General features: G+C 38.4%; 1 protein-coding gene across 7 annotated transcripts in view; it reads right to left on the reverse strand.

Moving 5' to 3' along the window:
• The window catches only part of CPNE3 (copine 3), a 35,429-nt gene extending 11,768 nt beyond the window's left edge, over positions 1-23,661 (reverse strand). For 2 of the 7 annotated variants that reach the window (XR_008575688.1, XM_054814892.1), the window contains exons 1-11: positions 23,524-23,661; positions 22,769-23,051; positions 13,856-13,995; positions 13,087-13,266; positions 11,913-11,987; positions 11,404-11,475; positions 10,533-10,616; positions 9,005-9,094; positions 5,457-5,555; positions 2,704-2,790; positions 10-69 (exon numbers count right to left, since the gene is read on the reverse strand). Coding sequence is in view for 6 of the 7 variants with exons in the window: in XM_054814892.1 (XP_054670867.1) it covers positions 10-69; positions 2,704-2,790; positions 5,457-5,555; positions 9,005-9,094; positions 10,533-10,616; positions 11,404-11,475; positions 11,913-11,987; positions 13,087-13,266; positions 13,856-13,987 (879 nt within the window). In the remaining variant the exon portion in view is untranslated. The other 5 variants (XM_054814896.1, XM_054814893.1, XM_054814895.1 and 2 more) reach the window with 5 other exon arrangements.
• Between the last annotated feature and the right edge of the window lie 4 nt (positions 23,662-23,665).

A 23,665-nucleotide genomic window follows, 5' to 3' on the forward strand; every position in this document is an offset into this window, starting at 1 on the left:
TTAACTTACTGTGAAATTCAGCTGACACCCACCCATGATGTAATCAAGGAATGTGCATTCTACTATGATCTAAAAATAGAAGTTAAAGATAGAAGTTAACTTTTTTTTTTTAATAGGAGAAAACCAGTACGTATTGTTGGAGCAACTTTTGATGTTCCAGATTTGTTATCTTCACCCATCCAAAGCACTACTTTTACATTATAGATATCCCACCAACTCACCCACTGCAGTGAGGATATTTACAGTGTTTCCCATCACACAATGCATCAGAATCAGGCCATTTACACAGTTACAGGCAGACAACAAAGCAGCTCCAAAAGATGATATAATTTATAAACCAACATATTATAACAGACATACCAGATTTTAATTTACCATAAAACAATGAGTTGGGAAACACAGCAGTTCAGGAATGGCCTTACAAATTGGTAAGTGGTTTTTGCCATATAGATGGCATATTTAAGAGAAAGTGAGAGGATGGGGAGAACAGACACATGATTCAGGTGTCAACCTGAAGTGATGCATCCCAACAAAGAGGGAGTCAGGCAAAAACACCAAGAGGCCCCCATGGATGAACAAGGAGCTCCTGGACAAAGTCAAACACAAAAAGGAAGCCTACAGAGGGTGGAAACAAGGGCAGGTAGCCTGGGAGGAATACAGAGAAACTGTCCAAGCTGCCAGGAAGCAGGTTAGGAAAGCCAAAGCCCTGATAGAATTAAATCTGGCCAGGGATGTTAAGGACAACAAGAAAAGTTTCTATAGGTATGTCAGTGATAAAAGGAGGATGAGGGAAAATGTGGGTCCCCTCCGGAATGAAACAGGTGACCTGGTTACCCAGGATATGGAGAAGGCTGAGGTACTCAATGATTTTTTTGCCTCAGTCTTCACTGGCAAATGCTTGAGCCACACCGCCCAGGTCACAGAAGGCAAAGGCAGGGACTGGGAGAATGAGGAACCACCCACTGTAGGAGAAGATCAGGTTCGAGAATATCTAGGGAACCTGAAGGTGCACAAGTCCATGGGACCTGAAGAGATGCATCTGTGGGTCCTGAGGGAACTGGCGGATGAAGTGGCCAGGCCACTCGCCATCATATTTGACAAGTCCTGGCAGTCCGGTGAAGTTTCCACTCACTGCAAAAAGGGGAAACATAACGCCCATTTTTAAGTAGGGGAAAAAGGAAGACCCGGGGAACTACAGGCCGGTCAGTCTCACCTCCGTGCCTGGCAAGATCATGGAGCAGACCCTCCTGGAGACGATGCTCAGGCACATGGGAAATAAGGAGGTGATTGGTGACAGCCAGCACAGCTTCACTAAGGGCAAATCGTGCCTGACAAATTTGGTGGCATTCTACGACAGGGTTACACCATTGGTAGATAAGATTGACAGACGTCATCTACCTGGACTTGTGCAAGGCATTTGACACTGTCCTGCACAACATCCTTGTCTCTAAATTGGAGAGACATGGATTTGATGGATGGACCACTCGGTGGATAAGGAATTGGCTGCATAGTCGCACTCAGAGAGTTGTGATCAATGGCTCAGCGTCAAAGTGGAGATCAGTGACAAGTGGCGCTCCTCAGGGGTCGGCACTGGGACAGGCGCTGTTCAACATCTTTGTTGGCGACATGGACAGTGGGATCGAGTGCACTCTCAGCAAGTTTGACGACAACACCAAGCTGTGTGGTTCAATCAATACACTGGAAGGAAGGGATGATGTCCAGAGGAACCTTGACAGGCTGGAGAGGTGGGCCCATGCAAACCACATGAAGTTCAACAAGGCCAAGTGCAAGGTCCTGCACGTGGGTCGGCGCCATCCCAAGTACCACTACAGGCTGGGCGGGGAATGGATTGAAAGCAGCCCTGAGGAGAAGGACTTGGGGGTATTGATTCATGGGAAGCTCAACATGAGCCAGCAGTGTGCGCTTGCAGCCCAGAAAGCCAGCTGTGTCCTGGGCTGCATCAAAAGAGGTGTGACCAGCAGGTCGAGGGAGGTGATCCTGCCCCCCTACTCTGCTCTTGTGAGACCCCACCTGGAGTACTGCGTCCAGCTCTGGGGGCCCCAACATAAGAAGGACAATGGAGCTGTTGGAGCGAGTCCAGAGGAGGGCCACAAAGCTGATCGGAGGGCTGGAGCACCTCTCCTATGAGGACAGGCTGAGAGAGTCGGTGTTGTTCAGCCTGGAGAAAAGAAGGCTCCGGGGACATCTAATTGTGGCCTTCTAGTACCTGAAAGGGGCCTACAGGAAAGATCTTGAGGGACTGTTTATCAGGCAGTGTAGTGACAGGACAAGGGGGAATGGGTTTAAGCTGAAGGAGGGTCGATTCAGATTAGATCTTAGGAAGAAACTCTCTGCTGTGAGGGTGGTGAGGTACTGGAACAGGTTGCCCAGAGAAGCTGTGGATGCCCCCTCCCTGGAAGTGTTTAAGGCCAGGCTGGATGGAGCTTTGGGCAACCTGGTCTAGTGGAGGGTGTCCCTGCCCATGGCAGGGGGGTTGGAACTAGATGGTCTTTGAGGTCCCTTCCAACACAAACCATTTTATGATCTGTCTCCTTAAATGAATCAGAGCCCTTAAATATTTACTGTGTCTAGAACTTTCAGACATTTTAAAGTTTCTTACAGTTTGAGGGTGAAGGCATACTAGATGAGAGTTGTTATGCCTGAACACTTGAAACCAGAGTCATACCGGAATATATCACTGACCTCACAGTGCTTAACGCTCACAATGCCAGAGTTTTTATAGGTTTTTTTCTTCTGTCTTTTCTTTTCATTGATGCACTCAAATTCAACCTGCATGAATGCAAACAAAACCAATAAAAGGACTATAAATATCATTTATGCAACAAATTTAAAAATTCTTTATTGTAGGACTGCTACTTTGGCCCTCTATTAAAAATGCTGTTTATTTCGCTATCAAGCAAAATTAAACCCAGCCTGCCCAAAATCAGCAAGAAAAATCCCATTATCAAGACAGAAATCCTCTTACCCAAAAGCTGACAAAAACATTTGTTTAGACAACTGTATTTCAGCCAGACAACGAAATTCTGTACTATTTTCCCTCTGAGGATTCTGGTAACAACTTTCTTTTTGGTAAAGACATAGTGATTCAGTCAAAGCATCACTGTTTCCAGCAGCTGTGGCAGTAACGTATGAAATAAAGAATTATAGGTTTAAGCTTTCCATAATCAGTTGTTGAGGCTTCATCAACTGAACCAATACCTTAACCTCCAAGTGCAATCAACAGCTAGCCAGGTTAAGCAGCTCCTGCCATGATACAGTCATAATGGCATGATGCAGCATGTCTGGTGCATAAAGAGCCTGATGACGTATTCCAGACATGCCTTCTGGCTCTGGGCCAGAAACAGGTTCTGCTGCTTTCGTTTAATTAAGTTTTAAAAAATGATCTTGTAATTAATCTCAAGCGAACAAATGCACTAACAAGGACACCACCTGAGAAGTCAGCATGCCTCTTCTTTACCTTCTCTTTTTTGGACATTTCATCACCAGCATCACTTCTACTTGATGGAAATTGTCTTTCAGGGACTTGTTTTTCTACTATGTCAGTTGGTGACGTACTGACTAATAACGGTCATGGGATACATAGCATGTACAATCTTTCAACTACATTTCATAATCCTCCAAGCAGAGCACACTAACAGCATGCCTGGGGGAAAGATACACCTTAAGGGAAGGGGGAAACAAAAAGAAAAATCGTAAGTTCTCCAGAGAATGAAAAGACACCCGTTCACTCCAGTCATATAAGATCAGCTTTTTCAGCAATTGAGGATACAGTCACACCCATGCTGGCTTTCAAGTAAACTCGAAAGAGGTTGTGCCAAATCCCACAGGTGCAGCTGATGTCAGAATTGTGGGAGTAACTAAAGATCACACTTGGAGTACTGAAAGTCAAATTCTAATGTGCACTGGAAATATTTTACAGACATTATTAATCAGATTATGCAGGACTATAGGTTAGTTTCTTTTAAAAGTAGAAGAAACCTGGAGCACATCATTTGTGTTGTCTCTTATCTTCGCTTCATCTTACTGACACAGCAAAAAGTTACTTAGAGTAAGCATAGCCACAGTTCTCAAGAAAACCATTTTCTTAAAGCATTTCCAAAACCAGCACAGGCAGATTATAACTTAAAATAATTTTTCTTTAAATTCAAAAGAGAATTGCACCTATTATGGTGCTAGGTGAGCGATGAAAATAGGTATTTGTAATCTCAAGAAGCCTTTACACAACACACTTCACACCACACAGAAACTCACTATCGCAGTTCTTACAAAAAAAATATGTGCTTGAAAACGTGAACATACAAACCTGCTACATTGTGTACCTCTGTAACAAAAGTGCAACTTTAAAAAAGCCAACCACACATCGTAAAAGAATCATAAAATCTTCATTAAAAAAGGAGAAAAAAATTATTTCATTAAATCCTCCTACTCCCTGATTTATTTTTTGCACACTGTAATTACAGTAATAAGAAGGATCACTGCCCGTATTGAAAGCTAAACTGATACTACCTGGTCCCTGAAAATCTAGAAAAAATGAGAAAAAGAGCTCCAACTAGGCGGCATATGAATTACATGCATACAAGTCCAGAATTCTTTACAAACAATATAAAATTTTAAGAGGTGAATTCAGAAACAGGTATCTAAACGAAAAGTATGGCAGGGCACAAAGCAGCAATCAAAAACCCACTACAGTCAAGGTTGACTCTTCATATTCAACAGCTCTGAAGAATTTAGTACAAATGCAACACTCGATGTTAGAGAAGTACAAGCAGGAACACAATATATCCCTTTATTACTAATGCAGGAGCAGTTCAGCAGGTTTTACAGAATTAAAGCAAAAGATGGTAAAATATTTTCCAAACATACATGTCCATAAAACAAAGACTTTTATGTTAAGGTTGCTGTGTCACCTTTCTTCTTCTAAATGTAAACCTTGTCTATTAAAAGGTTTGCAAATTGTTACAGCTCATAAGAACAGGAAGGGTAATTTCACCTTAAAGAAGAGCCACCTAACATAACACATTCAGTTGCATTTTTGTGCAGTGGCACAAATGTTGATTTTTTTCATAGTCACTAAAGTATGCATGGCAGTTGGTAAGTGCCATACTTGAAAATAAAGGAGTAAAATCTGGAATAAAAAAATCCAAGCCCTACAAGTTTTGGCCTTTTAACTGCAGTGAAATTTGTACTGCATTTTGGGTTTTGTGCTGATGGTAGGTATTTAGCTATGTAATATTGAAAATTGTAGCCAAGATATTAATCCTAGGAAAGTGGATGTGTAATGTAAATGCTGAGTCAGCCTCAACTGCAGTAGCATTTTTAAGGCATAGCCTAACACAACTTTGATACCTCCAAATCAAGTGATGTAAGTTTTCCACCAAAATGAATAAAACAGCTTATCAAAATCACACAGGCAGCTTAGACTATGTAAGACTTACAGGCGAGGACCGAGATGCTTCCTTCAGTTTCGACATCGTAGTTTGGAAACTTCCTATGAGATCATGAGACCCATCACTATCATAGTCATAACACTCAACCTAAAATGAAGCATTATTCAGTGTTATTAACGGAAATGGTCCTACAAAAGCAATAAACACTGCACTGGCATTTCTAGTTTAGGTAAACCTGAACATGCAAAACATTCCTAAATTTCTTATATCATGGAGTTTTTCCTCGTGCTGCAGTCTTGGAATTGCAGAGAGTTGCATCTAAAAATTACAGATTAAGATTGGGTAAAAGTTAATATACCCAATTTCAGATCAGATCTTCCACTGAAGTGCAGGAGAGACAAGGATACTGAGCAGTGTCAGGTCCCACACGAGCAGGTAACATCAATTATACTGAACTACATTTGGGGAATGAGGGGTGTTGGGAAGAGTAGGAAAACAATCTGTAGGGTTTTTTATTGTCATTATGGATTAAGACACTTCTGGTTTTTGGAGGTATTAAGGAAATTTAACTACCTCTGAGCACCCAGCTAAAAAACTTAGTAAATCAGTTATTCAGTGACCACAAGAGTTTTATTAATACTTTTTTGTTACTTTTAAATTCTGAATTATCTTGAAGATTAATAAAGTATATGAAGGTTCAGCCCTAAGTCTAGAAACAAGACCTGAATTTTTTTTTAAGATTAGCAAATTTAAACAGTCACCATGATCCACACTTCATGGATCTGAATGTCCACTAAAAATCCCTCTTTTCCTGTATTCAGTGTTTAATGCTAAGTTTTACTACTCAATCAACTCATCTCTTAACACCTCAACCCACCAAAGAAGGCAGAACAAGTGAAAAATAGACTTTTTTTCTGTTTGAGAACCTATTATTTTGAGCGAGCATAATTTTACCACTTTTACTTTAACCTTGTAGTGTCCTCAATTTTAGTTTTTTAAAAACTCAACTTATGAATGTGTTCCAACTGACTTTCTAGATAAAAAGCTGGGTATTTCTCTATAATAGCGTATGCTAATTCCATCCACCTCTGATATTTTATTTCAGTTTAGCAACACAAACATGCTAGCTAACTTCATCAAATCACAGGAAAACAAATTAAAATAATGTAATAATAATTATTATTATAAATAATAACAATAATAAATAGTCAAAGTAGGAATCTCCCATTATTTAGAATCAAAACATAAACTTTAAGAAAAATTTTTCTGAATATATATGGCTTAAACTGAACAGCTATTTTCACATCTGTCTTTCCAGAGTGAAAAAATTCTATGCCATATTCAAGAAACAATTTACTTGATTACTTGTCCACTTCATTTCAGAATAACAAAGTAAAACAAACAGCTTCAACACACACCTGAGTTTCTGAGAGGAATTAACTTTCTGAAAACAAACAGTAATGTTGAAGTACAAAATATGATGTGTAGATTGCAAGTTCCATACTGCGCAGAACATGCCTCTGCATTGCAGTTTGCACTACTCCTACAACATTTTGAATGCACAAATAAATAAAATGCATGCACATGCACTGAATAGCAACTTAAATCTCCTACAAGCAGTCACAGTACCAACAGACTAATGTTCATGGTAGATACTATGTAAAAATTCTTTTGACTGCCATAAATTAAGCCAATCAAATACTTAGCCAAATGCTTCAATACCTGAAATTTAAAACTGAAGAAGTTTCCTGAGCCAAAAGTTATGATACCTGTTCACAGCACAGTTATTTCTTTTTCCTTTTAAAGGGATTAAAGTTTGTCTTGCTTGATACATTTGACCCATGTAAGCCAATTTTCAATACTTACTCCAGGCAAGACAGAAATACTTCTTTTGTTCCATGTACGCTCTCCTGGACACACAATAACGTTAAGGAACCATGTGATAAAATTGCATATATATTTTCCCCAGCGGAACTAGGCATGCTTGCTCCAGATGAAAGGCTCACATTCTCACACAAAAATTTCACTGACTGCAAACACACTCACATGGAATACAGCAATAAATCCAGAAGATAAAGAATCAACTTGGTTTGTGCATTGCTGGGGATACACAAACTAAGCCATTAAATAGGTGAAAAGCCACTCATTATGGAAAAGTTGGTGGTTTTACTTACTATGACAATTAGCCCATTACGTATACAACTGTACACATATAAAAGTGTTAAAAGCATCGTTTAATCCTTCAACAACATTATAATACAATTCTGTCTGCATTTTAATGCTTGAAGTGATAGCTCCCAGATTTCTAAGTTAAGACATAATCCTTCTGTCTGTCTGCAAGTCTGTAACAACTCCAAGTAAAATCTATTTCTGCTGGAAATAAACCGACACTTCTGAGGAAAAGATTCCAAAGAACAGACTTTATTCTCAGCTCTATCATCATTTTAATAACTCCATGTTAATATATTCTAATCAATGGTCTATATTTTAAGTATGGCTGTTTACTGAAAAAGAGAAATATATTTACAGTATATGGAGATGTAAGAGCTGTCACAGCTATTTTGGGGAAAAAGGAAGAAGAAAGTAATGGGAAGGAAAAAACACAGAAGCAGCAAGCGAAGCAGGTTCTGGGCTTATAAAGTTGTTAATCAGTCTGCTCTATAATTATGCATTTAAATCTATACAGGTGCTTGTAACACCTAGATCCCCATGGCTGTTAAGCATTTTCCAGGACTGCCTCAAGTCATATGACTAATACTTGTCACATGCAGCTCATGCTCTCGTCATTCCTTCCCAGAGGAAAAACAGCAAGTATAGCAGTTTCTTTTTTTTTTTTTTTTTAAATGCTAAAATATCAGGTTCCTAACATGATCATAATAGCTTCTAAATGACAGTTTGATTGGTTGTTTAGCTTCCCCTAAAGGGAATTCCTGAAGAAAAACATTCAGATGCTAAACATAATTTATTCAAGATAAGACTTGAAGATACAAAGAGTTGAAGACCAGTCCTGGTAAAACCATCACTTCACAGGTTTGGTTGACTGTCTGACAGAAAGTTCAATTTCATCTGATGAGAAAAGTTGCTACATCTGGTGTCCACAAGATACATCTGGTCCACATCTGTTATCTCAGCTAGTGTATTAAGTGTACTTAATTGTATCAGGTAGTATATTAAGAATTTCATTAGTGTTACCTGTTGCATCAGCAGCAAAGCATTACAAGACCCATAATGTAGAACAAAGCATATTCTAGCCTTTACCATGCATTTTTCACTATATTGTATCTTAACACCACCAATGTTGGCTGATGCAACACTAAAACTGTATGATCTAAGTAAGAAACTGAATTGGACATTTCAAAGCTACTTATGTTCAACTGGTTTCCCAGACTTTCAGAAACCAACTTTTACCAGATAATGCATCACAAATGTGAGTTTTTTTTCTCAAACATGCATGTATCTCTGTGACTTTGAAATAAGAAACCTAATACTTTCAATTCAATTTGAAACAGAGGCAATAACTCAAATAACACATCTTCCATTTATTACGTACTTTATTTTTAATGCATTAATTCATACACACATTTAATATACATTACCTTGATTGACTTATCCATGTCACTGTAACACAGAGAATTGAGAGAGATTTTAAAGGGCCTCCAAACAGGATTCAGGTTGTTTTTAATGACCTGTTAAAAAAAAGCCAGAATATTATTGTTCACAACAGTGGAAAGTAGCCATAGTAATTGGTCATACCTTCATGCCATGATTTTTGTAAGCAAAACCAGTTGACTAATACTGCTGTCAATCACCTCCTGCAATCGGAATCTTAACACATATAATATAACCAAACTAAACATTCCTAACATGCAGTACCATTGTCCAAAAGAGATGGTATCTTTCTGCTCCATATTGTTCTAGACTGCACTGTGATCTACCATATCGTCCAGCTACTACACTGCAAAAAATTACATTCCTTTATTGTTACCTAAGTGTTGATATTGTTTTTTATTTAATAAACACACACATATATACATACACACAAACTTATATAAAAGCATGACTTACCAAAAAAGCATGGAAAAAGATTACACTGGAATTTCTGAATACATCAATGCTCTGGAGATTACAATTCACTCCAGCCTGTATTTATTCTGAAATGCTACTATTGAAATATGCCCTACAGAAATTCATGGTATGGTTAAGCAGAAACAGTGTATAAGGGTAAAAAGACATCCTACTGCACACGGTCTCTCAAGCTGAATGCTAAATAACTGATATTTAAGAGTAACACTGAAGAATCTTCAGAATTTGTCAACAGATTCTGGATTCATTATTGAAATTGAAGATGACTGAAGATGGAAAAAACTTATTTTATGCAGAACCACCTCATGAGAGAAACTATTTATATAAATCTGACACAAAAAGGAATTACACTTCAACATCCATGCTTCAAAATTAATATGGTCACCACTTCAAATGTGCACAATACCTCCGTTGTGACAAGGGCCTGAGCTTCCACTACTGTGAGACATTTTGAACCTAGTCTTACTCTGTCAGTGGCTGTCACGGGACCTCTGCACCTCGTCCTCGGTGGAAGGCTGCCGCTGCTAAAGCGGATTTTCCCCTCACTGAGCATTATCCTTGGCTTGCCCTTGCTATGCAAGCATTTGGTATAATTACTTTCATTAGTAAATGGTACAGCTAGGTGACACTGACATAAGAACAGCACCGTCACAGGAATGCCCAAGTTCTACTGTCAGAGTAGCACTGAGACAAATCTCCCTGTGTGAGTATGCAGGACCTTTTCAAAACACGTTTTCTTCTAGATTGTAGAAAGGTGTGGGTGTTTTGTTTTTTGTTTTTGTTTTTGTTTTTTTTTAAAAAAGGAAAAAAGAAAAAGTATTTTCCTTTAAAATAGGATGGCATAAACCAGAATCAGACTAAAGGCAGACCTTCCTGCTTTATCAAAAAAATCAATGGAAGAGCTGAGGTGATTTCTAACTGGTCTGCATGTCAACTACCAGATGATTCTCTTCTTTTTGTAAGGCACTGTACCTCTAGTGCTGTGACACACTGGAAATCAAATAACCTTAATCTCTAGGTTGTTGACTGAAAATATCCTACCTCTGTTCTGTGAACCATCACCCAGTTTCCATCTCCAGTCTGCTTGTGGAATTCCAGATAAGGATCTGACTTTCCAAAAAAATCCTGTATATAAAGAACATGTAATTATCCCAGAACAGCCTGTGGCATGAATGCCAATAAATGCTAGTTAAAACACACTTAGATTAACAAAAAGTAAACTATATATTCAGGGAACAAAAGCTTTACATGAAGAAATGCAAGTTTGATTATGTAACCACCTGTGAAAGAGAAGAAGAAAACAGGGAACGTCCATCAGTTTAGGATAAAAGTTCTGCAGTGTTCACCTGACAGTTCATGCAAAAGAATACTTATATTCATAAGTACTATGATGGATAGTTGGGAAACTAAGAATTTCACCAGTTCAAAAAAGTAAATTGACTGGAAAAAATAACATTTTTTCCATTATTAGTTTTTTTTTTTTAAATGTCTTTCTAAATACGGTATTTTTAGCTACCCTCAAAATATTTAATATAACAGATTTATACACCCTTTACCATTTATTTCAGAGAGCTAACAGGTAATAATTTATACAACTACTCAAACCAATGGATATACTAAAACTCCTTTATCTTTATGATTAAATGTAAAGATTTACATTTAAATGGAAGCATGCTATTCACAGAATATCCCTGCAATGTACTTGTCTTATTTCTGAATATGTTATAATTCATTCCAAAACAGTCAATGAAGTTATTCTGAAGCAATCTTTCTTCAATTTCATTTTTAGTATAAGACAAATATTCATGGATTTAATTATTTAAAAAAAATATGAAAGAACATTTTAATGTTTCCTGTTTTGACAAGATTCTTATTTACTACTTTATCAAAGAAACAGCAAGCACTTAAATACCTTATTGTCCAGTTTCCTTGCTTCTACTTCCAATACAACCATTCTGTTATCCTTCACTTCTTCTGCTGTAACCTAGATAGGCAAACAAAATACTTGTTTTGTATTCAGGAACTACATAGTTTTCTCCTATTCGTAACACTCCTTTGGCAGGTTCATAAAAAAAAAAAAAAATTGCTCACAAACGAAGCATTAGAAAATGGGGTCGAGGGAGGAAGGAACAATTTGATTTGACATTGAGATTCATTAGATGATGACACTGTCAATTAAAGATACTGCTCAAACAGTAGCACATTCGAATCGGATGCCATAATTATTTTGATGGATGCAATGAGACTTACAGATGCAGACAGTGAGCTGTTCTCCTTTTGGATGACAAAGAAATATTAGTAGAGGGGAAAAAATGCTTTAAGATACTTTTTATAGCACTGGAGACACACTGTGTTCAAGCTACTAACTTAAAAAAAACAACAAGATTTAAGGAAAAACACTGAAGAGATTTATTGTCTTACCATAATACTTCCTCTTCCAGCAGGTCTGCCATTTTTAAGTACTAATGGTTTTGTTAGAGTCCTGCTAGAAACTATCTGCCAAGACAAAATTTGAGTATCAAGCATTATTAGTGCAATTTACTAGATTTTCAAAGGAATTAAATGAGATAGTGAGGTATTTTAATTTCAGGAATTTTTCCTTCATCATGAACATGATAGTATTACATTTACTTCCCATGATCTCCTATACTACATAATACTTGATACACTTCAAAATTTTAAAATACATATGCAGATGAACACGTGCAGAGTTCTTAAGTTCCAATCTCAAACTGTTCTGAAGTTTTTCATACATATCATCCAAACACATGCAAGTCGCATTTCATAAACAGCTTCAGCAAACAGGTTTATAAACACAATGTTTGTCATGCAAACATCAGCCTCCCCCTCCAGTGTTTCTAGTTGATTTTATGTTATCCTCTTCGGTAATGCTTTCTCAGAAATATGTCTACTTATTCTACAGGTCCTTCTTTACTTTAAGAGTGAATGATTAATTTTAAATTGTTACTGAATTTCATTTCACAATGCCTCCATCTTCATAATACAATTGAAAATACTTTAGACACAGAGGAGGAAAAATCCCAAGACGACTCCCCTGAAAAGAAGTGCCTTCGAAAGATCTATTAGAAAGAAAAAGTTAAAAAGAAGCTGCATGATTGTGATAGCACCAATAGAATTTGACAGGGAAATGGGAGTTAAATCAACAGTAGGCAGAACCAGAATCACTGCTTGCCTTGAGCAGAAAGCAAATTACAAGGTTAAAATGGCCCTTGTGAACATTCTTACGTTGCTATACACCAATTCTCTTTCTATGGAGTATAAAAATAAGAATTTTGGTATTAGAATAAATAATAATTACTACTCTGTGCTCACTGACAGTCCATTTACTTTCAGACAGCAATCTGGACAGCCACCATTCTAGAGAACAGTTCAGGGCATCATCTCAAGACCTTTTGTAAATAAAATGTATATACACTGAACTGAGGCTTAAAAATACAAATTAAGGGAATCCTATTCAACCTAAGAATACCTCAACTACACAAGAATACAGTGATAAATTTAAGATAAAAATGTTTAATGATTTGCACTAAGTCATATTTTTTTTAATTCTAAGGGAAATCATCTGCATACTTACTTGCCCCAGTGTACATTCAAATTCTCCTAAGAAGTCATCATCATTCAGATCAAAGGTTTTGTTATCGATGTCATATATTCCAAATTTAAGTTTCTGAACAAGCTCAAAATAATAATCAATTAGAAATTTCTTGGCAAACTTTGGGTTCAAGGAATTCTTAACTCTTTCTGTGCGATCAACCTGCAGTTAGAAAGATATCACTTTACCCAGCATTTCACCAACCAAACAAGCACTCAAATCAAATAACATTATTATTATTATTATTATTATTAAAGACTTTCAAAAATTCTTCCTAGTATAAAGCCATATCTTCCTACAAACCTTCCATCAAATATAAATAACCACATGATATTACAAAACCCACTGCTCTAAGTCAAAGATTTTGAGGATCTGTTTTCTTTGCTCCCTATAAGGAGTATCTATTCCTGCACAGGCAAGCCCAACATAAAAATGGATATTGTCAAATCCAGGATGAGACCCTAATCTTGGAGTACTGTATTTATAAAACCACATTTAAGTACTTGAAAGGCTTCTTCTGTTGATCCATGCATGGCTGGGGGAACACTGCTAAAAATCAGACAGGTGTAAGTATTTCTTAGAAAACAACAGCTATCTGTATAACTATTATAGACATAATGTAATGAAAAGTATTCAGAGGTGCTCATATATAATTAAAATATTTTAATGAAATCATACACTCCAGCATTTTAAAAGTTCTAACAAGTTAGACTGTGTTTTTAGCAGATTCACAAGAAGCATCGCACTGTACCTCATACCACTGCTGACCACTCGTGTTCTGGAGAAGCACACATAGTGGGTCTGACTTGGAGCCAACATCTTTATCCAAGAGATTGGTGCAGGCAATAGTCAGCTCCACCTTTGTCACACACTGTGCCGCCATTTGTTAAGCTAGAAAACAGCAACAGAAATCATTATTTTAAAAATGGACTAAAAAGCAAACAATGGGGTTGTCACAATGCATTAATTCTCTGACTGATCAACAGAATTGTTAGCTTGTCAGGAGAGAGATTTGAGGCTCCAGATGCAAATTATAAGATTTATGATGTACCAACATTACAGTATTACCATCATACACTTGGCTTTGCCACACAGGTATAAAACTTCATTTCAAAATCTTCATATAAGAAACAAGATCAAATTTCTTAGAATGCTTGAGGAACCAAATGGAAAACAGGATACACCACAAAGAAAGCACAGTGGTTTGAACTGCTGACAATAAAACTTTGCAAGATTTAAATTACATTCTGTAAACCCCACATGAATGCTAGTATCTTATAATGCAGATAATAATAATAATACAATTAATAAGGAAAAAAAACCCCTATGATATACTCCCCCACCAAACCTTTGTAACAATGCTGAAGCCATGAGCATAGCAGAATTGGAAAAGGAGTTTAAGTGGGTAACTTAGGTGATCTTGCTTTAGTAAATCTTCAAAACCAACTACAATTTTTAATAATAGGGATAAACAACTTTGAAGCCAAGTGACAACTGAGAATTTAGGAGGAAGTGTTCTTTCTGGAGGTTAGTTTGAAAAAAAAGAACAACTGAAGGCTTTCTCACATTTCCTCTTAAGTATCTCAATCATTTTCCACTGGAACTGAGAAGCCCAGCAGATCCAACAAACCTACAGAAACAACTTCATTACCAGTTACGAATCCCACTCTGGGATAACATGCATTTGCAAGCCAATTTAATTAGGTCTGAGCAGCAGGGATTTTCTACATAAAAAAGTCTCTACATTATACTCTCCAGGAATACAGTTGATAATTTCCAACACCTCTTTGGGAGGTGAGCCTCTACAGTACAACTGCTGTTGACTTAGAGACTAAAACTTCCAAATCCTTCCACAAGCAGCCTATCTTGGAAGTTCCCAAGCCTCTTTAGCTTCAGATTCTCCTTCTCTACAGTTAAGTCCACAGCCTAGACACAGTATCGCTCTGGATTAACTTACCTTGAAAGTGCATAAGACACTAAACAGAATAAGGACGGAAAGGCATCTGCTTCAATCTGTACCTTTCACTGCATTCATACAACTTTTGGTGAAAAGGAACATTTTTAGAGGCAAAAAGGGAAAGGAAGATGGAAAAGAGGAACGATGACCTGAAAACAGGACAAAAAAACCACTGTGGTCTGAGGGATTTTTCCTGAGGCTTCCTGTATTCCACTAGGGCATGCTTCACACATTGCCTCTCCCTCTCCGTTTTGCTGTCTTACAGATGGACCATTTGGAGACCAAAGTAAATATAAATGATCTGTAAAGGAACCACTCAAACATCCCTTCACATATGTTATTTTTAAGAAGTACATCAGATTCATGGAAATCCTCCTGCACCTCCCAAACACCTAAATGTGATTCCACCTTTGAGTATCTTTTGTTCCCGTGACTTTACCAAATTTCCCTGAGGGAAAAAAGTGAAGTTCTGAGTTCTAAGTATTTATGGTTTTAAACCAATGTTTTTAGGCTTAGAAGGCATACCTTTATAAAGCAGTCTGCCCTCTTTTTCCTGGTTCTCTTTTTATACTGGTATTTTCCATTCCCTATTGCTTTCCTGGCTGCCAGAGAGAGCTCATTAACAGTCAGTGGCTTTGCGCACAGAATTCAGTGCAGACCAGTGCATGACTCCTTAATGGCTGTTTCCAGAAAAAAAAGGAAAAAAAAAAAAGACAAACCAAAAAACCACCACCAATAAAAACTTTCTGCTGACAAAATGATGTTCTAATACCCACTGATACTGCAACAGTAAGTAGAAAGGGTTTTCATGAAATTCAACAGAATTTAAACTTAATTGAGACCTATTTCTCAAAACAGTCAAAATTTTCTTGCTCTAACTTCCCTGAAACTCATTACAAGTGCCTGAAAGGGCTTATAGCCACCTTTCGTTTGTTGAAGTAACATTTCCAAAAATCACTGGTAAACGGATAGCATCTAGTGAACCTAAAAATCTGGTCAGCTTTTTCTACTTAGCCTGTGTGTGTGTCTGCGTGTGCATGTCCCACTTCTCTTAACATCACAAGTACTTTCTCACATGAACACGTCAATTCTGTTACTTCCTTTCCTCCTCCATATGTCACCAACTCTCCCATTATACATCTAACATGGGAAAAGAGCAGATTTAGCAAAAGAGGTGCTGTGCAAAAAGCATCCTTTAACACACAGAGAAAGGAAGAATAAAAAAGCTGCTTCCCTTCCCTGAAATGCAAATGCTCTTGTTTGAGACCTAATAATTGTGTCCATATTGGATGAAAGACAACTTATAACAAGAGCATGTATTTATCCAAGTGGAGGATACTCAACTTGAAACCCACAGACAAAAGCAAAATTTCCCAAATCCTGAGATGCAGGATCTTCCATTTCCAGTTTTGCAAAATCCGAGATGAAAAATAATGCAATGCATTTTCCTCAGAGATTTTGAGAATACTAGGAATCAACATTTGTGTAATGGTTTGAAGAGGTCTGTAATATTTCTAATACATTTCAAGAAATAATTTTGCTATTTTTCTTGGAAAAAAGACAACACAATTATCCATAATACCGTAAGACTGATGTTTTACAGTAAATAGTTGTATACAACCTGATTTTCAATAACGTTATAAACATTAAAAGTTAGTAAAACACTGACTAGTGAGACAAAGTCATGCCATTAATTCAAAACAGTATTCATGGTAGTGAAACAGCACATAAACAACAGATACATCTCTTACAACATTGCATTCATTACAGACTTGCAGAGCACACACAGATGCTTCACATGTGTGAACTCAGAAGTCTTTTTAACAGCAACAGCTGTTGGAGCTCTGCATATGCTGCACAAATCCTCATAATCCTGTACTTCATAAAAGGAAGAATGACTCCAGCTCCACCCAATTCCCCTCATGTCTGAAAGCCTGTGTTAGCAGAAAGTTCCAAAACAGGTTTGGGAGGTGGGTGGTAGGATTCCTAAAGATGATAAATGTCCACAAGGATCAGAGTCACTGTCAGCATGTTCTTTTTGAAGACTTGATAGAATACAGTCTGGAAAATTGCAGTGTCTTCAGGATTGTGAAAATAAGAAATCACAGCTGCACTAGTGCATTACCTCTTGAAATACCATTCTACAACACACTATCACATCTAGCAGGCAAAATATTCTAGATACATGACATGTACTTGTACATTTGGGATACTGGAATAACTTTACATGGACAGATGATATTATTTGGGTTCTGGTAAGATGAGCTTTGACTGCCAATAAGTTACATCACATAACATAAGACTTATTTAAATTAGTTACTGTTATGAAAGTAACTATGCTCCTCACTGGCCAAATATAATTAAAACCTCTGCTTTTCTCAAGCTATCAACTCTTTGTCCTCCGTGTAGGGTACACCATAAAGTAAGAAGTACATGAGAATGAGGCCAGATGACAGCTCGATGGTCCTTTTTATTGAAACAGCTTTCATGACTGCAGGAGTGTATCAGGCTCTTAAAAATCACCAAAAATTCTGGACAGAAGACTGAAAATTACTATATAAACTACACGGCTGAACTTGCAACATCCAGACTCTGAACTGCAACAATGTACGGTCACAAGGGAGATGCTTGTTCCTGATCCTATTCCATGTCTTGGCTGCTCAAGAGCATGATTAGGTAAACTAAGTATATGACAAGTCCTTCTGCTTGAGCTGTCAGTATCAAAGCAAAACTAAGTCAAGGACTAGTTTCGTCTTGCAGTTCCACAGATTATCATGTTCTTTGAATTCCACTAATGATTCTATTGAAGATAAATGGCATCCACCAAATAACCCAGCCAATGTCTGCTTTTCAAAAGAAACTGTAAACATGGCACTCCACTTGGAAAGGAACACATCTATTATCAGAATAATCTTCTAACAGAGCACTGGGGAACTGTCAGGCTGCAGCAATCCTGTCAATGCTGCAGTACCAGAGGAGAGTACAGACTTACCCTGATAACCTTCCAGAGTAGTACAATGATTATGTTCCTAACTATAGGAGCTTCCCAATCTGACAAACAGAAATACATAACTACAAGAAGACAGAAAGACTAATGAAGTGAGCAATGCTCTACCTGGGTTTGGTATCACTGCCTTTAGTCACAAGTCTCAAACCTGTTCTGATGTAAGCTATTGCTGTCATAGAACATTTTCTAGTTCCTGTGAACTACTAATGACAATAGATCAAAAATCCCTATTTTGTAGTTACCTCAAGGCCCACATGGACACAGAAAAAGCAGGGGAAACATTTCAGAACTTGCTAATAAAATCTATTCCTGATCATTTTATGTAAACTGTGTGTCAGACTGAAAAAGTCAGTACCATAAATAAGCAGTGCTCTGATCCTTCTTGGATTATTATTTCCCATGAACCCGGGCAGCTGACAACATGGAAATAATTAATTACTCAGACATAAAAATTAAAGTCTTGAACCAAACCTAAACCTGAAATAATGAGCATAAAGCTTTACTATCCTGAACATTCAGTATATGCAATTGTTCAGTCTCTGCTCTTTCAGACAGGACTAAGATACCATTTCTTTTTTTTGTGGTAAAGATCTCTAGCCCTGTATTCCTTAGAACTTCTTTTATTGCCTCTCAGACCAAGCAGTAACGGCACTTCTTGCAACAGCCTTTCACAAGAAGGGTTCCAGTGAAGAGCTGGCACAAAGATGGACAGAACAAGATTTAAATGAAAATAACCTGAGAGACAACATCCACGCGGCAATATAACCTGCTCAATCTATAACCTCAGCATAGTCTTCTAGCATCTTTTTACAAGAGTTGCATAGGACAGGGCAGAGAATGACAACTCATTCTGAGGAAATGCCGCATCTGCCGCAAGAAGCTGACAATGAAATTATGACAAACGGATGCTTCTTTCTACTGATGGGGCTAGTAGTGACACCATTTCCAGTGATCTTCGACTACATGCATATAAATGTATATTTAAAAAAATCTCAAGGTAACCCTTCAATTCCTAAGGAAACACACCACCTCACAGGAGCTGACATATAAAGTTACAAAGGCTAAGATTTTTTCATAACTTAATTTCATCACTGCATTTGAAAATCAGAGGCTTTACTTATAAATCTGAATTCCGGCTCCTCTCTTCCTCTCTCTTTACAGGCAACACAGCTGATAAAATTCTCATGTGGCACTAGCTGATGTGCTCACAAGCTGAAGAGCAGAAGCAGCTCAGAGTAATACATCTCAACTTGAATCATTCTGCAAGTATTTGCAGAATCACACAAAACCTTGAGTGTAAACTCTATCTTCTCACATTCACTATTTAGTATGCATGAAAGTATTGTATCATTCTTAACTGAACAAGTGAGATTACGCTGATAAAACCCTAATGATCACAGAGCTCATTTTACTGGGGATTATGCCAAACAAAAATAAGAGCTAGTATTTAAGAAATGTGAGGCATATGAGTGTGTGAGAAGGGACACATTGTTTTCTCTATGGGAAATGAATCATCTATTTATACAAGCTTCATCATACTCAGGCAGTTAAAATATTTATCCACTAGACTGGTAGCACACTGGTGTAACAAGTCAGGCAACTATTTGCCGATAGTTCCTATATATAAAAATCTATCATTAAGTTATATTGCCAAAGAACATATTTAGAATTCTATTTCTAAAAAAATCCCACTGCACAGACCAGAAGCCATTAATTTGACTTCTAGGACACCTGTTCACAAGATGACTTAGAACAGCCATTTCTAAATATCCTTTTGTTGACTTTTTTATTCCTGAATATGCATGTTTACTCTTTAGGCATATATTTAATGCTTCCCAAAATCCTCCTCACACAAAAGTATTTTAAGAATTTTGGATGATGTTCTGATTCAAGTGAGCTAAACTATGAAGTGTAGTATTGTGCCCTGAACAAGAAAATTACGCAGCACAGATCTCCTGACTTCAAAGTTTAGTTGTTTTAAGAAGACAGCATTTAATCAAGGAAAAACGTGTTTCCTGCATATATATCAAAATATTTTTATGTCAATTACTTTATGGGAAACAATCTATCAACTACACAATTTGAATAGTATCTTAAACTGTGTATTCTTCATTGCAATTTCTCTGTGTAGAGCCATTGACTGGATTAATGTAATTAACATTATCTAGAAGAAAGAAAAACTTGTATTTCACTAAAAGTTGCTGTGTTTTATTGCAGAAACAAGATGCAAGTGATCACATTTTAGACTTAGTCTTCTTAACAGTCCATTTCAAGTCTGTCAAGTTGTGACAGTTCACTGTGACAAATACGAGTTCTTAAAAATGAATTTATGGTAACTTACCTCAGAGGTCTGCCTCTGGGCTTCTCAGCAGAAGGCATATGCTTCAATAGTAGCATTAAAATGTGAAATGAAAGGAAATTAAACCCAAGAACTGTTGTTCCCATATATCAATCAAAGTAACAAGTTAGAATGCATATACTTTGAGGAACTAAGGCTCCTCTTAAAATAAATAACCTGTCCAACAGCTTTATATGTCCATGACAGCAGCACTGTAAAGATTATTCATGGGAAACTCAGAGCCTTTGTTAGAGAACAAAGTACAATATAAATTAGATATTTAAAAAGTCCAGTCAGAAAAGTCCCTTAAGATTTTAAGAACAAAGATCAGATTACCTCTTTTGTTCTATTCATTTAATGCTTTTTTTTTCCAATAAGGTGATAGTGTTTTAAATTAAGTAGACCAAAATCAGTGGCTTGCAAGCTCCCAATATGGCTTATGCGCCAATAAACCTATACTTTCCTACACTGCTAAAGGTTGCCCAAGAAAAATCCATAAAAACACTATCTCACAATGGTCCGGTATATCATTTTATATCTCAGTGTGAACAATAACACTAATTTCAAACTGGCAATCACAACATTACATCTGAGCTATGGTAAAGTGTATTTCAAACCTTCCCATAGGCAAACCAAGAGCTCTCCAGTCAGCTGTCCCGCAGTTCTGTATCACAGCAGCTACTTGTTCTCTGCATTCACTGTGCCTGGGAGGCATCCTACATGCTCTGCATACACATAGGCAGCGGCTCTGAACACAGGCACACAGCAATCACCCTACTTCCTGGAACCATCAGGTTATTGCACATGTGCTAATCACCTACCAGGAGGACTTGTTAGTAACCCTCCTGGGTGTGAGAAGCACCAGAAGCAAGTTGCTACCACTAGAACTAATTCAGCTGACTCTTAACTGCACCTGGAATAAAGCACTCGGTGAACATGTGTGCTTGATCCAGCTGCAGGATAGGAAGGACCTACAAGATACAGTCTTCTCTCAACCACAGAAGAAAGTACAAAGCAAGTGATTCAAATCATTAAGGCTATTACTTAAACAGAAGCTTGGACCCGGCCCCAAAAGTCCTACATTCAGAAATCCTTCAAATGCTTAATAATGTCATTTTTAAATCCCTGAACAACAGCATCTCATCTAAAGCAGTATTAAAGACAAACCAAAGAAATTAAACATAAAACAGTAAAGAGCACCATAATTCTATTTCTTGTCTATTTGTTTCCACAAGATACACCATAACTTAAAATGTGATGCTAGAAGGGGCCATTATTAATCTTAGCCTAATTGATCCAAGAACAGAAGTAACTTTGTTGGGTTTAACAGGAACCTATAAATACTAACTCAATCATGTATTGAGCACCCTGACTTTCACAGAAAAATAATTAATAAGGAAGGAGAAAAAAAAAATCTTACTACTTAACTTTGTCCCTAAAGGTATTTTTTAAAGGAAACCATTGTAATAGCAGCATCTGATTCTAAATCAGAATAAGGAAAACAAAAAATTAAACTCCAAACAGGTAATAACATTAACCTAGCTGTGGAGTTGCTATTTTATCACTCCTAAAAGAAGGATCTTTGGTGGTGTTTGTACAGAACAGCTACCATGGCTTCACTCTAAATTCTGGAGAAACATTAACATCTTGGGTGTAACACAAGGCTGTAAAAACACTATGGTATAGCACTGCTACCTTGGAATTCTGGCAGGTGACATTTAATAATGGCTTAGTTATTCAGCCTACCAGAAATGGACTTTTGCTTTCAACAGCCGAACTAAAAATCAGTCTTAACAGTCACATATAATGGATTTGTATGGATTAACTCTGACATATTTAACACAAACATACTTGTTGGAAAGACACTGCCTTCTCCCTAACACCACAACAGAAAAAGAAGACCACCTCTGTCTGGTTCTCTTTGCTCCTCTACACATCTTTCTTACTTTTCTTCTTCTAATGCTTGTTGGTGTTCTGCATGCCCTTTGAACCATCTCACCTCTGTGGTTATACATATATAAAGTTAAAATTTAAAACATCAATTGAAAAAGATAATTCTGGGATTAAGTTTGACTCTACTTTTACTAAATAAACTTTTTTATACTACCACAGGAATAACTTGAACTTTCAGGAACATAAAACTCCGAAGAAAACAAACATAAGTTTTGGAAGCGGGGTGATGCATGTTACCTTGAGGATACTTAATGCACTTTGATGATGAGAATACAGAAGCAAAAGTGAACAGCTTTCATATTTTAACTTTTTCCTAGTGGAAGAGTAAGTTATGACAACATGCATGCCAGCTAAGGTTTGTCTTACACTTATACAACTGCAACGAAGAAAGAAAAAAACGACAACCCACTCTAACAGCAGCTCAGGAAGAACAGCGTACTTTTTCTTAGGAAAAGTGATGACTTCCGACAGTCTCCTTCCTGAAGGGTGAGGGTGCTTTTCAGAGTAGGGTTATACCTCCAGAGACCGGCACCCAGGACTGAAATGTTCTAGCATACAGCTTTAACTTCACCGAGTTTCGCTACTTGAGGGACGGCGGATCAGACGGCTGATTCCTCGAGCTCCGCAGAAGTTTCTGCCCGACTCCTCGCAGAGAGCTGCCCGTCCCTAGGAGTAGGAAGCGGGCCAGCCACCTGAGGGTGTTTCACAAGAGGAGACGGTTAGGACAGCCGCCACCCGCGGCGCCAACCGCCGCCTGCAGCAGGGGAGGGGCGGCCGCCCCAGGCCTGCCCTGTCCGTCGGCCCCAGCCCCAAACGTCTCTCCGCTGGGGAGAAGCGGCTCAGGAAGGTGGCAGCTCGAAGGAACGATGCGCGGAAGGCATCGACTCCCTCTCCCCGGGCCGGAGGGGGAGCAAACACCGCAGCAAACGGGCTGACGCACGCCCTGTGCGGGCGGACGGGTGGAGGACTCACCCCTGAGGCATGGGAAGGCGACAGGGCCCCACCAGGCAACGGGCCGCTGTCCCCGGGCCCCCGAGCGCTCTGCCTCGCCCGCGGACAACGCCCAGTCCCGCCCCGAACAACGGCATGGCACGTAACACCGTTCCCCTACAGAGCGGCCGGACCGGCCGCAACCCCCTCACCCCCCGCAGCCAAACCCCTCACCTGCAGGGTCGCCAACGGCAGCTCGAAGGCCGCGGACCCCAGGCGCCCGCGGCGGCCACGCCCACGTCAACCGGGCGCGCCCCGCCCCTTAGGGGCGCGCGGCTGGCGTGGGCGTGGCCGCCCCGGGCGAAGGGCGCATGCT

Source organism: Grus americana, chromosome 2, assembly GCF_028858705.1.
Source record: "Grus americana isolate bGruAme1 chromosome 2, bGruAme1.mat, whole genome shotgun sequence".
In the NCBI taxonomy this organism is placed as follows: domain Eukaryota; kingdom Metazoa; phylum Chordata; class Aves; order Gruiformes; family Gruidae; genus Grus; species Grus americana.